The 16,019-nt window shown below is 47.1% G+C and overlaps 1 protein-coding gene across 1 annotated transcript in view; it reads right to left on the bottom strand.

The window, feature by feature from the left end:
* RAB11FIP1 (RAB11 family interacting protein 1) overlaps nt 1-16,019 on the bottom strand; it is a 51,859-nt gene that overhangs the window by 18,340 nt on the left and 17,500 nt on the right. Inside the window, exons 2-3 of the mRNA XM_075346113.1 lie at nt 1,543-1,982; nt 602-1,334 (exon numbers count right to left, since the gene is read on the bottom strand). Coding sequence (XP_075202228.1) covers nt 602-1,334; nt 1,543-1,982 — 1,173 coding nt within the window. The remainder of the gene's footprint in view (nt 1-601; nt 1,335-1,542; nt 1,983-16,019) is intronic.

The following is a 16,019-nucleotide window of genomic DNA, read 5'->3' as shown; positions in this document are numbered from 1 at the left end:
AATGAGTTTGCGACCATGACACAGCCTCGGGTGAGTACACAGTGCGCACTCCTACCCCCGTATCCCTTTCACAAACGTTTTTAAATCTCCAGATTCTGGTCCCCATAGACTCATATGGGCACCGGAATCCGGAGCGAATCCAGATTTTTTGTTCAATCCGGTTAAGGATTTTGGCAGATTCGATCAGCCCTACTAAGGATCTAAATTTCAGAAGGAGGAGTCAGTTTCGTTACGTGCTTGGGCACACCAAAAGCACTTACCACCTCATTTGCCCATTGTAAAAATCATGGAATCTTCCAAAGTCAGGCAATGGGTATAAAAGGCACCCAAGCCTTTATTTTCACTGTCCTTCAAGACCACATAAGACAGCTTAGAGGGAGAGTGGGACATGCTGACAGATTGCCTTTAATATTAACCAATCGTATTAGCTGAAAATTGAACCCAGCAATAATAAATGTAAGGAGCTTAATAATGTAATGCTGGTGAATGTATGGAGTACAAGTGTCACTATTACCAAGCTCAACATACCGGTTCCTATAGAAGATAATAGCACAGCATCAATCACAAAGGAAGCCAATGAATATGATTAATTGAAACTAACCTGGGTTTCACAGCTGAGGTTTTAGCATTTCTCTCTGGAGAAAAGGGCTCTGGTTTCTTTTCCTCTTCAAGATCTTCATCAAATGGATTATACAAGTTCTTTTTAGTCTGCGTATCTGCGGGCTGTCGAGTGCCGCTTGTTTTCGGTTCTTCTTTCTTTATAGGCACATTATTAAAGTGCTCAACCTCAGAGGATTTGGGAGTTTCTTTTCTCCCAGTGACTAACGACAACAAGGAGGACTTCTTACTTTCCGGCTTTTTGCTTTCCTTGGTCTCTTTTGGTAGATCAGAAGATACAGGCGGTACTTTGTATTTGGATTCTTCAGCCTGTGAAGTCTCAGGTTTCGCCAGTTCAGATTTCAGAGAAGAGTTGGAGCTGGAGGAGCTCATGCCTCTGTCAGGAATGGTAGTAGAAGCACTAGGAGTTTCCTTGGGTGGCTTAAATGAAACATTTTCCTCTGATCCATACATAGGATTTCTACGCATGATCTGTGGGGAGTTGGTCAGAGAATTGTCCTTGGGACTGTCACTTTTTGGTTCAGGCTCTTCATTGTACACATGATTTCCATTAATACACAAATTAGAACGAGTGATAGGATCATTCTTTGACTTCATGCCGGTGAAGAAGGAAAGTCCCTCCTTTTTGTTTCCTGAAGTGACCTGGTTCCACTGCTTTGTGTCTGCACTTGCCGTTCTTTTATGCGTCATAATTGTGGGAAAATTTGGAAACCGTCCTGTAAACAAAAAGTATAAATGAATATTAATTTAGGAACAATATAATTACTATAAACCTCTACATTTCTGGAAATACGGCCAAGATGACAACGTTGAAAACCCCCCCTCCAAAATTACTAAGGATGTGTTACTGGCCAAAATGCCCCAGAATTCGGACAAATTTGCTCTTTAAAGAGAAATGTGTGAATATGACGGCCCAATACTCACTCTCAGACACTGGAGATCCTGACGCTTGGTTGAAATCCGATGAAAAATCACCAGGTTTAAGCACGGTTCTTTGAGATGGAGATGGTGGAAGTGTGGGCAAGACAGACATGGATTGGGACATGGAGTTTTTCTTCAGTCCCGGTTTGGAAAACAAGTTTTTCAGCTTCGATTTCTTCTTCTCTCCATGTGGAACTTCCTCATCACTGTCATCTCCATATTGATTGGCGCTTGGAACGATGGCTGAAGCCGTATCTGGGAGCCCATCTGAACGCTTTCCTTTAATTTTCTCCTTGAGTTTCCCAAAGGGTGAGCGAGATTTTTCTTTCATGGACAGATCAAACATGCTCGCCGTCATGTTGTTCCTTTTGAACTCTACTTCGACTTCAATCTGACCACGTTCTTTTTCCTTCTTTCCAGGCTTTGATTTCAGGGGATACCATCTGGAGGAGAAAAAAAAAAGAAATAAAAAAGATCAAATTAAGCAACCAAAAGAATGAATAAAATCAATCTTAGGACTACTAGTACTCATTGTAAGCCAGAGTCAGATTTATCGGAGACTGGCCACCCACCTAAATTGCTTAGGGGTCTCCCAATTCAGCAAATGTATGAAGGATCGGCCATGCTGGATTTCAACATTGCCAATCTTTATAGTCATCTCATGAGACAAATTTTTTTTTTTTTTTTTTTTAATAAGACTTTACGTAGTCGAATCAAGGACGTGTTGTACAAAGTTCAGTGAGGACATTCCAGTAGTGAGAAGCCCTATAATTACTGCGCCTGGTCCAGGTCACCTCTACGAGCTGCTAACTGTAGTGTCAACACAAACCACAGTCAGTCTCCATGTTTGTAGAAAAACATAAGCCGGTCACTTTGAAGGGCTCAGTGAAATCATGAAGGATGGAAGTAGGACAGATCTGTTTAGCCCCTACATAGCCTACTCCTTTCTAGCTGCTCTGTATTACAGCAACAGTCAGCTGCTCCCTTTTCAAATTTTACGAGCCTAAGAGTAGTCTGTGCCAAAAGTGGTTTGTATACCCTCAGTCTCAAATATGCAAAAATATACAAATATGGCTAATGTCCATTGTGAGGATTAAAGCTTATTTAAAAAGGTGTTTTCCCAGGCTTATACTAATGAACGATAGAAAAGGTCATCAATATCATGAGGGATAACTGGTCAGCTGTTTTCCGTCCTGATTGAGCTAAGCTGCAGTACCCTAGGGTGGCCACTACACAGTGATCGGAGCTGTGCTCCTCCAGCTCAGTCACATTAACCGCTACTGGAGCTGAGAACAGCTGATTGGTCTGACCAACACTGATCCAATATTGGTGGTGACCTATCCACCGGATGAGGCGTCAATATCACAAATCAGAAAAATGGCTTTGGGGAAAAAAAAAAAAAAAAAAAAAAAAAAAAATAATATATAAATAAAATTGTGACCAGCTTTGTTTTTGTTAGATCCTGGCGCTCTGAAATGGAGTAAGAGCAGGGACCCAGATTCTAGTGATGTATTCACTTACTGTGCTGCTTTTAGTAGTTGCGATTAAAAAAAAATAAATAAAAATAGAAAAGAAAATGTGTATGCATTTATCTGCTGCAAATCTACCAGTTCTTGGAATGGTGAGCACTGTCTAACCCCACCCACACAAATGATTCGCAGCTTTCTGAACACTGTGCCTAGGCAGAAAACTGGCAAATTGTGTGGGCAGGGTTATCAAAGCGCATAAATATGGAGGACTACAGAGCAGCAGGTTTACTAGCCCTTGTAAGAAGAAAAAAAACCAAAAAAAAAAAAAAACCACCATCAACTCCTCAAAACGGAGATTACCAAAACCTCAGCAAGTAGCCCAGTAAGTGACATTGCAGGTTCTTTATCTGTACATTATGCACTTCTTGAAATACGTCACCTAGTTTCCTTAAGCTGAACTTACAAGTCAACTTTCTTATGAAGACATCACCCCACGTCCATACAATTCCCAGGAAGTTTAGGCAGGAAAGAGCACCCCCAATACAATGGTATGGCCATCAACATCCATTACTCCTGACCTCCCAGTGTGCTCTACGAAAGCCACTCCCTATGACAGGTCATCAGAAAGAACAAAATGATCTGCAGTCCAAAATGCAACAAGTCAGATGCTTCTCTACCGCGACACGCGCGTGCATTTACACACACATTTATTGTAAGGGGCTTTGCAGGCAAAGGTTAACTTATTATTTTTTTTTTTAGACTAATCATTCCAGCCCTTCACGTTTGGTTTCTTCCCTACTCTCAACTATCAGATTTATGCTGGTCTCAGCACCAAACAATAGGCTTTTATGAGGTCTCTCCTGAATGGAGGTTCAAAAAGAAGGAATAGTTAGATTAATTAAGCCCTGAAGCCTGATGTGCAGTCATGAAGAAAAAGGGAGCGAGGAATGCCGACCTAAACACAGGCTGGAATGGAGCCACAGCATGGGTGACTGGCTTCAAATGGCTTAATTGGAGATGAAAATCTCAACCCCTGATGAAAATTAAATTGCAGTTATCTTGAAGTAGACCGCGTCCTTAAAGGGATATTCTCAAAGCTGGAAATCATTTCATGAGATAGTGGTATAACCTCCCAACTGCTGAGGGTCTAACTGCTGGGACCCCCACTGACCCAGAAGGTTCTGAAAAGACCTATGTGGATGGAGCGGTGCCACTCGGCTGGGTTTGGCAACTTCCACAAGAATGAATGGAATGAGCGTGTATATAATCAATCGCCTCCATTCCCACACCCTAAATCTCAGGAGCAGTGGAGGGACCAGCAGTTTGGAAGTTGTCTCCTATTCAATAACTTGCAAACTTGACAACCTCACAATGTACCTTTTTACTGCGCCAACCTCCGGCTTTAGATCATACTGTATGAACACCGTGCTGAGGTGGAGTAAGCATTTGTTGCTCCATCTCAAGCAGGTCTGCAAATGAAATGCTAATAGGTTACCACTACAGATACAGTGCCTGCAGAACTGTACTCGTATGCACCATGTTACCCCTGTATTAGAGTTGTATTCTGGAATATGGAGCCAGAATACAGCGCGTAGAGTCATGGATGTGGGATTTTCCATTAGAAGCAGATGTGTGGTATGTGCACCCCGCCTGTGCCAGATACAGAGATACCAGGAAAGCAAATACTGCTATAAGGGGTGCTTCACACACAGCGAGCTCGCTGCCGAGATCGCTGTTGAGTCACGCTTTTTGTGACGCAGCAGTGACATCATTAGCGATCTCGCTGTGTGTGACACTGAGCAGCGATCTGGCCCCTGCTGCGAGATCGCTGCTCGTTACACACAGCCCTGGTTCGTTTTCTTCAAAGCCGCTCTCCTGCTGTGACACACAGATCGCTGTGTGTGACAGCAAGAGAGCGACAAATGAAGCGAGCAGGGAGCAGGAGCCGGCGTCTGACAGCTGAGGTAAGCTGTATCCAAGATAAACATCGGGTAACCAAGGTGGTTACCCGATATTTACCTTAGTTACCAGCCTCCGCAGCTCTCACGCTGCCTGTGCTGCCGGCTCCGGCTCTCTGCACATGTAGCTGCTGTACACATCGGGTTAATTAACCCGATGTGTACAGCAGCTAGGAGAGCAAGGAGCCAGCGCTTAGTGTGCGCGGCTCCCTGCTTCCTGCTCACACTGGTAACTAATGTAAACATCGGGTAACCATACCCGATGTTTACCTTAGTTACCAGTCTCCGCAGCTTCCAGACGGCGGCTCCGTGCAAGCGCAACGTCGCTTGCACGTCGCTGCTGGCTGGGGGCTGTTCACTGGTCGCTGGTGAGATCTGCCTGTTTGACAGCTCACCAGCGACCATGTAGCGATGCAGCAGCGATCCTGACCAGGTCAGATCGCTGGTCGGATCGCTGCTGCATCGCTAAGTGTGAAGGTACCCTAAGGAGTGGCGGGCTCAGCATCTGATAAAGAGCAGTCTTCTCTGCAAGTGAGAAGCAATATCTTCTGAAGAGCAGGTTCAGGAAATTCACCACCTGCCACCAAACCCTTTAACCCTAGAACGCAACCTGGGGCCTCGCAGGCCTGCTAGGCCACTTGTTTTCTATGGTTTATTTCTACGGTTGCACGTTCTAGGGTTAAAGGAGGAGAGTACAACAGGCACCTGATGAGCCCAAAAGGATAACTATTTGGCATGCACCAATCATGAAGGGGGGGGGGGGGGGGGGAAGCACCATCTTGAGTTTAGTACTTTGACTCATGCCAATTAAAAAGGTTTCCCCGATCTTTCCAGCACTTGTGGGGCAAGAGAAATTGTAAACCCCAAAGGCTGAAATGAGCCCACGTAAAGTGTTGGCTGATACAGTACAATTCACTGATTATAAGCCTACACCTAAACATTAACAGTGGTCAACGCTTCTAAAAAGGAACGACTGATCCTGTTTTTATAACCCGAGTAATACGGCCACATACAAGTGCGGAGTATTCACGTGCTGCTACTCATCAATCTCAGGATCGTATATAAATAGAGTGGTGTGATGCACAACATCCCACGTCCATAATGTCACACCCTAAACAACAATGCCACAAGCACAACTAAAAATAAACTCCGCTCCATCATCTCAACCCACTGACGTAACCACATTATATCTACGTGTAAAGCAATACTGCAAACTATGGCATGCAATGCACCACACCGGCTTACATAGCTTCATAGGGCAACAGTTTTTATGAGATATAAAACTTTGCTAGGACACTAAAAAGGGGTTTAGGGATATAGATAGATAGAATATATTCTATATTATATATCTAATTTAGACTGGTTAAAATAAAATTACGTCATCTAAAATCATTGATCCTCCTGAGGTCCCATTCCGGAGCTCACCTGGCTCCGGTAGACTCTACTCCTTCTTGACCGGCTGCTTCACCAATCACTGCCTGAACTAGTGACCTGATTCTATGACTGGCTAGTCAGGCATTTTTTGGTTTATCGTGTGGTGAAACGGGGCTGGGAAGTGGAGGCCAGATAACCACTGAAATGGGAGCGGAGGAGGGCACAAAGTCAAATTAGGACCACTTTTATCCATGGGTAAAATTAGGTATTGCAGCTTGTCCCCAGTCACCTTCTAACCAAGACAAGCCTACCTGATAACCCAAGTGACTCCAATGCACATTTCATGCCAAGGGCTTTGTCTTAATTCTAAGAAACTGGAATCACAACCTCCGCCATGCACATTTTATGGAAAAAAAGGGGCTTAAATGAGCAGTGTTGCTGATCTGGCGAGTAATGGTATGGAGAATAAGCCGGCTTATATAAAGCCACTGTAAAGTGAATGATAATCTTGTTAGACAGTAATGAGGCACAGGCTCACCACTATATACACACACACCTAGTGACTATGTAATATATAATGGAGGCTAAGGTTTTCACGGGAACCATGAATATTCATGAAGCACCCAGCCCTCGTTATGATAGAGTAGATTGCCCCATGCCATGTGCATTTCACATTGATACCAGTGCTGCTCCCCTCATTCCCATACCATGCCCACCAGTCCTGGGCCAGTGATCACAGTCAGCAGACATCTTGGTAATTGCTCAAATCTTACTTAATTTGATGATCATGTGTGTAGTTTTCTGTTTGGGGTCTTAGCAGCGTTTGTGCCCTTCTACAGCAGTAAATGCTGATCTCTGTACAGTAGAAGAGACGACTACTAGAAAAGTGCTGCGGCCTGAAATCCGCTGACTGTCTGCAGAGCTGTGTATAGAGAAGAGTCCAGAGACGAGGGGACAGGCAGCACGCAGGCGTGATCACAGGGCAGGGGATGCTGTGACATTAGGGGAGGCCAGGGTTGTAGTTAGTTTGGTCACAGATTGTGTTGCGAGATCACATTATGGTCAATGTGGAGGAGCTGCAGCCAGCGATCGATTACAATCCAGTTTACATACAGCAATCTCATGACAGCAAGTCACAAACATGTTCCATTATTTGAGGCTGAAACTTTAGTCTTCTGGGACAAAGGTCTGAGGCAACCCTCTACCAGCAGCAGCTTCCATCTGATAAAAGGTAAAGATGCACATTTTGCAGATTTACATTAGGTCCAGAAACCCAACATTTCCCCTTGATCTCAGAGTGTTGTGGTCTACACTGCAGCCGACATTCAATTCATGAAAATGGAAGATTATGAACTAAGTATCAGCAAAAATGTTGCCCTTGCTCCCGCCATCTATAGGGTCTCCACTGCCTGCTCTGCGTGTAATTATTTTCGCTATCCACAGCAGATTAGGCTCCATGATGTAGATGCCAGGCCTGTTTTTGTACAGAATATGGATAGTCTGGAGGAATGTCGGGGGAGGTGCACATAACCAAACAATGCAGTCCAATCAGTCAAAGGCAAGATAAGCCTCAGTTACTGGAAAACAACTCCATCCTCTATTACAGGAGAAAAAAAAAAAAAGTGTAGAATGGTAAAGTAATTCAATGAAAGGAAAAAGGCTGACATGACGGGGGTGTATCTAGGAGAACATGGACATTACATGGTGAACTCTGGCCACTTCACTTGCATCAGCTCATAATACCAGTTTCTTCTCCACTGAAATGAAGGCGATATTACCAGAAGAGATTGGGTCTAGGATTGTATTCTCAATGATGGTCCAACTGGATCAGGAGTAGAAGTCACCGTACACTGGTTTGGATCTGTGACGGCATTGCTGTTTTACAGCCGCCATGACTGTGGTGATCGGGAAGGGACGGAGTTAACGATGGTAAATAGATGTGTACCTTAGCCTTGGTACAAATTTGCACATCCCATTTTATCATCCAGAACAGTGGTCTGTAGCTGAGGCATGAGAGCGAAAACAGCCTCTTACCTGCCCGTCATGCATGGTTCCTCTTCCCATTAGTTGGCCTACAGTGACATCACAAGTGCGTCACACCGCAAGGCAACGGGAGGCACAGAAAGAAGAGGGCAACAGTGAATGAATGAACAATTCACCTACTCAGGAGGTAGATGTGGACCCAGTTACCTCCTGGACCCCTGCATAATCTGCATCAATGGTATGTAGGCTCCGCAGCAACAATGACCTTGTACCGCTCCTGCTAACCAAAAGAAGAGCTGCTAATGCTAGCAGGAAGCATTACTCCTGCGCAGCAGCCGCAAACCATAACATGGCCAATGAAATGGGATGTGCGAATATATTCCCATACCCAATATAGATTAAGACATGAGTGAAAGCAGAAGGGCACGACATGACTGTCAGGAAAAAAGGCAAATTTGGCTTCTCAACAGTCCGAAATATAAGGCAATGCAATGATACACTGTACAAGTAGCAGAACTATGGATAGTACGTGCCATGACAAGGAAGGACTGACTGCAAGTAGAACACACTGGGACTACCGTCATGGACATTTAACTTTTTTTTACAGAATAGGACCATTTCATTGTTTATTTTGTCTCTAGGCTGGGGCAATTTCCTTTCTGAACTTTCTAAGAAAATGAAGTTAATGCAACAATGCAAAAATTTCAAAGAATATATTTTTCAGCAGAAGCAGCTGACAAGACACAGAAGCCATAACATGAGCACAAAGACGTGAAGTATGATGTCAAGGCTGCAAGGAATGTGGTCTAACCTGCTACCTGCGTAATAGACAGGACCGGGCATTGTGCAACTGGTATCAGCAGATCGTACGAGGCGGAACCCCACGGTTACCAGCACCTTATTATAGCTCACTAAACAAGGACGAATACTCAATGTGCAGCATATTTATAGTCTGGGCACACCTGTACCCAGAAAGGTGCATGAGACTTATGTAATAAGGCATTACACAGGCGTTTCTGCTATACTTAGATATGGACATTGGGCTTAACTGAGACCGAGCAGCACACGTGGTGGGACATCAGACCTGCTGGACAATGGAGTATCATGGTATTGTCACAACAGAAACCAACATAAGCTTCCACTGTATAGAAAGTAGCTGGTGTGACTGGGGGTAACAAAGGCAAGCTCATCTAATCCGTAAACCCCCCGATGTACAGCTCCAACTGAGGATTAACCACCCTACACTGCCACCACCAAGGTTTGGTTAAGAGCCAACTCTCCGGGAAACCTTCAATAATCCATCACTTTTTGATAAATAAAACAAATCCATATAAGTTTAATTACCACCACAAGACACAACTTATTAATGTAGTTTAGCATGACAGACCGTAACAATGTATCGTTGACAAAAAGATACCAAACCTTTCTTAAGGCTATGTCCGCACTTTGCGTTTAATTCTGCAGCGTGTAAGTCACTGCGTGTGCGTCTCAGAACGCAGCTGAAAAAGCTGCGTTCTGAGACGCATTCGGTAGAACGCAAAGTGCGGACATTCCTGGAGACTTCATGTGTTCTGGATGCTTGCTCTGCCATAGACAGAGTGGGAAAAGCAACCAGAACGCACATTTTCCACAGTGGGGTCCCATTCAGCTCTGCTGCATCCCCATAGAGTTGCAGCAGAGCCGAGTGGGTCCACACGGTCACTGTCATGGCTGGCTGCGGGACAGAGCCACGCGATCAGAATGAACTCTGATGAACTTCACCCGACTTCATTGTGATCGCGTGGCTCTGTGTGTGCCGCGGCTTGATTTGCAGTCACACGGGAAGGACTCACCTGTGATCGCAAATCCCCTGAGTGACTGCAGTGAGCCGGGCGATCAGCTGTGCTTTCACTCAGGTTACTCGCGGCCACAGCTGCAGTCCTCCACCTGAGAGCGGGGGGCGCGAGTAACCTCAGTGGCAGCACAGCTGATCACGCAACTCACTTCAGTTGCTGCATGGAGCTCACAGGATCGGCGCTGTTCTAGTGCTGCTCCTGTCAGCTTCCGATGTAGCAGAGCTGGAAGCATCGTGGGACCTTGCGTAGACAATGTCGGACCTGGAGGTGTTTTTTAGGGGTTAATAAAGTGGTGAAAGAGGGTGTTTAATTGTCTTTCATTCTAAAAATAAATAATTTTTTGATGTGTGTGTTTATTTAGTTTAACTTACAGGTTAATCATGGAAGGTATCTCGGGCAGACGCCTGCAATGATTAACTTAGGACTTAGAGGCAGCTATGGGCTGCTGCCATTAACTCCTTATTACCCAGTTTGCCACTGCACCAGGCAATTTGGGATGAGCCGGTAAAGTCCTGGGACTGTCGCATCTAATGAATGCGGCAATTCCGGCCGGCTGCTGGCTGATATGGTTAGGCTGGGGAGCTCCCCATAACGTGGCGCTCCCCATCCTGAAAATACCAGCCTTCAGCCATGTGGCTTTACCCTGGCTGGTATCCAAATGGGGGGGGACCTCACAGCGCTCTTTTTTTTTTTTACTGCTTGATATAGACACTGCAACCAATCACAGCCGCCGGTGGGCGTGAGACAGCTGTCACTCAGCGTGGGGGCGTGTCTGACTGCAACCAATCATAGGCGCCGGGGGGAAGCAGGGAATACGTGATTGATTAATGAGCGGTCGGCATTTTCAAAAGAGAAAAAGCCGCCACAGTGTGAACACCGTGCAGTGATCGGTGATCGTGGATCGGTGAGTATGAGAGGGGGTGGGAGGGAGAGAGACAGACATGGACAGAGAGAGATGGAGACAGAGATAAAGAGACCGACCGACAGACAGAGAGCGAAAGACCTGCCTTTGTTATGAAAACAAAAAAAAAAAAAAAAAGTGGATGGCAAAAATAAAAATAATGCAATGCAAACACACTGCTTAACATTTTGGCAGCGAATTTCTACAACTCATTAATTTCAATGGGTGTAGAACGCAGCCAAAATGGCAAAAACAATTGACATGCTGCTTCTTTGAATGCAGAGTTTTTGCCCAAAATTATGCAAATTAAACGCTGTGTTTGCAAACGCAAAGTGCGGACAAGAAATCACCAATTCCCATAGACTTTGCTGAAAAATCAAAACGCATGCATTTTGGCATGAAAACGCTGCAGTTCAAAACGCTGCAGAAAAGCAGGTGAAAAACGCAAAGTGCGTACATAGCCTAAAAAGGAAAAAACCTGAAACCCAACACTCAAGTTGTGCATGGGATCCAGTGCCCAGAGGAAGAAGGAACTGGGACAAGTCTTAAATTCGAATGATCACCAAGAAAGTGTCTAGTAGTCAAAATCTTAAGACACATTGTTAAGACGTGGTCCAATGATTTCACCGCCAGGCCTGGGTGTGGATAATGGCATTTTAGGACTTCTTGATGTCCCCCCACAACCCACTCGGGTTGTGATGTGTAACAGAAATTAAACTCTCAGAACCAATGTGAAAAATACACACGGTCCACACAAATCTTAACCAATGAACACTTACTGTTCAACCAGAATAATAACAATGTGCCACCTCTTATGCCAGGGAGCATGTGTGACGCCCTGGCAAAGCCAGGTTGTCACAGAAAGAGTTAATCCTCCTTGGTAATCTGATCTCACACCAGTGCAGCAGGACAAACCACATCCCCCAGGGTAAGAGAAAAGCAGAGGAGAGGGGAGGGGCTGGAGCAGAGTGTATGGAGAGACAGACAGAAGAGGAGTCTGGAGTTGTAGCTCCCAGGCTGAAAGTGAAGCGTGCTCCGAGAGGGCCGGGACAGGCTGCGAGTGAGGAAGGGGCCAGAGGTAGCCGGGCAGGGTAGTGGCCCCCCGGCACCTGGGTGACCCGGATCACTGCAGGGGAGTGGATTCCCCGTTCCCGGCTGAGGAGAAGGAGGAAGAGAGTGGAGAGAGAGGCACCTGGCTGCAGGGAAAGAACAGGAGCTGCTGCACAGTGTGTGGGACACATAGGCTATGTGTCCACGAGAGAATGTTGCTGCGGATTTTTCTGCCTCAAAATCCGCAGCTTTCCCCCAGAATCCGCACCTTAGCATAGCTGCGGATTTGATGCGGATTTTGTCCATTGTACTCTAATGTGTTTCTGAATAAAGCTTTGACTGTTTTGAAGGCAAAAAAAAGTCTCTATGTCATTTCCTGTCCCAACCCTCCTTTCTTCTCCATTATCCATTTTGTTAGCAGTCTCACAGTGTGCTTATACAGAAAAGCTGCGGCCAACACCACTGGGCTCTTACATTCTAACAGGCTGTATATAATAACCCAGAGGTGGTGGCCGCAGCTTATAGCCAAAAAATGTGGTGCCATGTTCCCTTTCACTGTTATTAAAAAAAAAAAAAAAAAAAGTGCTCCGCTGTATTTTCACTGTCCAGCCCGATGCAAGCGAGCAACTAAGGGCTGTGCTTCTCAGCGGGATAAGGCTGAAGCATTCTCTGCCCCTCCCGCTGAGAAAAACAGTCCTCAGCTGCCCCTGAAAATGGCGGCTCCGTTGTGAAGCGCCATTCTCAGGTGCTGTACCGAGGCTCATCCAGCTGCCCTGATGCATTTGGCTGGCTGGGTAATACGGGGTTAATGCCAGTTTTCTGCAAACTGGCACTAAGCCCGAGGTTCATAATGTCATGCCTGTGTAGACACAGCCATTATGAACCTCCATTTGGGAAAAAAGAAAACACAACACCTTTATTAAAAATTTTAATTGAAAGAAAAAACACACATACATCCCTGATTGCCATCTTTATTACTCCCAAGCCTTAGAGGTTAATCCAGGACAATATCACAGGAAAGCTCTCTGCCGGCTGCTGGGAGCGGCAGAACTCACTGGCCGGGTCAGCTCAATTCATAGCTGAGCTCGGGTCAGCTGACTTCACAGCATCAGCTGACCCGGGCACAGAAGTCAGCCGGTCAGCTGACTTAATTCGCGAGCGCGGGCGGGTCAGCTGAGTGCACACCGACAGCTGAATAGTCGGCTGATGTGCAGTCATGTGACCCGGGCACGGACGTCAGCCGGTCCCAGCAGACGGAAGAGAGCTTTGCAGCATCTCGAACACTGACGGCTGCTGGGACCGGCTGACGTCCGTGCCCGGGTCACATGACTGCACATCGTCAGCTGTCGGTGTGCAGTCAGCTGACCCGCCTGCGCTCGCGAATTAAGTCAGCTGACCAGGGCTCTGATATCAGACGTTCCCAGCTGCCGGAAAAGAGCTGTGCAGCATTTAATAATACACTGACGGCTGCTGTCACCGGCTGACGTCAGTGCCCGGGTCAGCCGGGTGCACATCGGAGCTGTCATGGATTATCGTCGGGGGATTCAGGGAGTAATAAAGATGGCAATCAGGGATGTATGTGTGTTTTTCTTTCAAATAAAATTTTTAAAAAAAGTGTTTTCTTTTCTTTAGTACCAAACGGAGGTTCATAATGGCCGTGTCTACACAGGCATGACATTATGAACCTCGGGCTTAGTGCCAGTTTGCAGAAAACTGGCATTAACCCCTTATATTACCCAGCCAGCCAAATGCATCAGGGCAGCTGGATGAGCCTCGGTACAGCACCTGAGAATGGCGCTTCACAACGGAGCCGCCATTTTCAGGGGCAGCTGAGGACTGTTTTTCTCAGCGGGAGGGGCAGAGAATGCTTCAGCCTTATCCCGCTAAGAAGCACAGCCCTCAGTTGCTTGCTTGCATCGGGCTGGACAGTGAAAATACAGCGGAGCACATTTTTTTTTTTTTTTTTTTTTAAAGAATTGTGAAAAAAGACCTGGGATCCTGTTTTGCCAGCTAAAAGCAAGCAGCCTGTAACTAGCTGCTTTTAGCTGGCAATCCAGAGTCCGGACACAACACGACTACACTGCCACTACTCTACACTACAAAATGGTGAAACTTCCTCTTCCTGAACTATCCTACATCACTTCCTGCGGATTTGTTTGCGAAATCCGCACCAAATCCACAGGAAAAAGAGCCTGTGGGAACAGACCTGCGGATTTCTTGCGGATTTTACACCTTGCATTGACTTGCATGGGAAAAATCCGCAACAAAATCCGCAACAATAATTGACATGCTGCAGATTTTTCCGGATCAAAATCCGCGGCAAATCTGCAGCAGAAAAATCCGCAGCATGGGCACAGCATTTCCAAAATGCCATTGAAATGGCTTGGAAGTGCCACTGCTGCAGATTTGCGGTAAATCCGCAGCGTGGGCACATAGACTAACACCCCGTACCGAAGGCTGCGGACACCGGCAATTCCTAGTTACCAGTGACTGTGTGAACTACTTGTGAGTACGCCCGTGCCCTCAGGCACCGCACCGCAGCACTGCGCCCTGCTTATCCCCGAACGGGCCCCAGGACCAACTGCCCCTACCCACGGAGGGGTTAACATCTAAGCTGCATCCAGGGCCGGATTATAGGCGGGGCAGGCGGGGCTTCAGCCCCGGGGCCCCCACCAAAAGAGCTTCCAAGGGGGCCCCCACCACCAGGGCCATACTTGCCACCCGTCAGCAATTTTTTTCTTCTTTTCTTCACACCCGCTCCCCCTCCGTTAAGACAGTCTAAATCAGCTGTGTTTTCGGGAGGGGAGGGGGAGGGGGGGGCACCTACATTTATTTGTATCTGCGTCTCTAAGACGCAAAAACAAGCTGCGGGCACAGGACGCTGATTGACCTCGGAAGTACCATCGTTTGTACTTCCGGGGTCAGAGGTGTGCCTGCTCCCTGCTCTGCTGCGGCGTCCAATGCTGCGGACGTCACAGCAGGACGCCGCCGCGGAGAAGACCCACGCGCGCGGCCGGCTGGCCGGCCGCGGAGGAGAGGACCCACGCGGGCGGCCGGCTGGCTGGCTGGCCGGCCGCGGAGGAGAGGACCCACGCGCGCGGCCGGCCGCGGAGAAGACCCACGCCGCGGCCAGGAGAGGAGACTAACCGGAGCAGGAGAATGGCCGCGGCACCGGAACAGCAGCAGGACGATGGCGGCCTATACCGGAGCAGCAGGAGGATGGCATCAGAGCAGGTAGGGACAGAGCTGAAGAAAGATGTGTGGTGTGATGCAGAGCTGTGTGGTGTGATGCAGAGCTGTGTGATGCAGAGCTGTGTGATGCAGAGCTGTGTGGTGCAGAGCTGTGTGGTGTGATGCAGAGCTGTGTGGTGTGATGCAGAGCTGTGTGGTGTGATGCAGAGCTGTGTGGTGTGATGCAGAGCTGTGTGGTGTGATGCAGAGCTGTGTGGTGTGATGCAGAGCTGTGTGGTGTGATGCAGAGCTGTGTGGTGTGATGCAGAGCTGTGTGGTGTGAAGCAGAGCTGTGTGGTGTGAAGCAGAGCTGTGTGTGTGAGTGTGTGTGTGAGTGTGTGTGAGTGTGTGTGTGAAAGAGAGCTGTGTGTGTGAAGCAGAGCTGAAGAAATATGTGTGGTGTGAAGCAGAGCTGTGTGTGTGTGAAGCAGAGCTGTGTGTGAAGCAGAGCTGAAGAAATATGTGTGGTGTGAAGCAGAGCTGTGTGTGTGTGTGTCTGTGTGTGAAGCAGAGCTGTTAGTGTGTGTGTGAAAGAGAGCTGTGTGTGTGTGAAGCAGAGCTGTGTGTGAAGCAGAGCTGAAGAAATGTGTGGTGTGAAGCAGAGCTGTGTGTGTGTCTGTGTGTGAAGCAGAGCTGTGTGAGAGTGTGTGTGAAAGAGAGCTGTGTGTGTGTGTGTGAA

The sequence above is a fragment of the Anomaloglossus baeobatrachus genome, chromosome 4 (genome assembly GCF_048569485.1).
Source record: "Anomaloglossus baeobatrachus isolate aAnoBae1 chromosome 4, aAnoBae1.hap1, whole genome shotgun sequence".
NCBI lineage: Eukaryota > Metazoa > Chordata > Amphibia > Anura > Aromobatidae > Anomaloglossus > Anomaloglossus baeobatrachus.
Note: the sequence above shows the minus strand (reverse complement) of the source record. Positions and strands in the feature narration are given on the sequence as shown.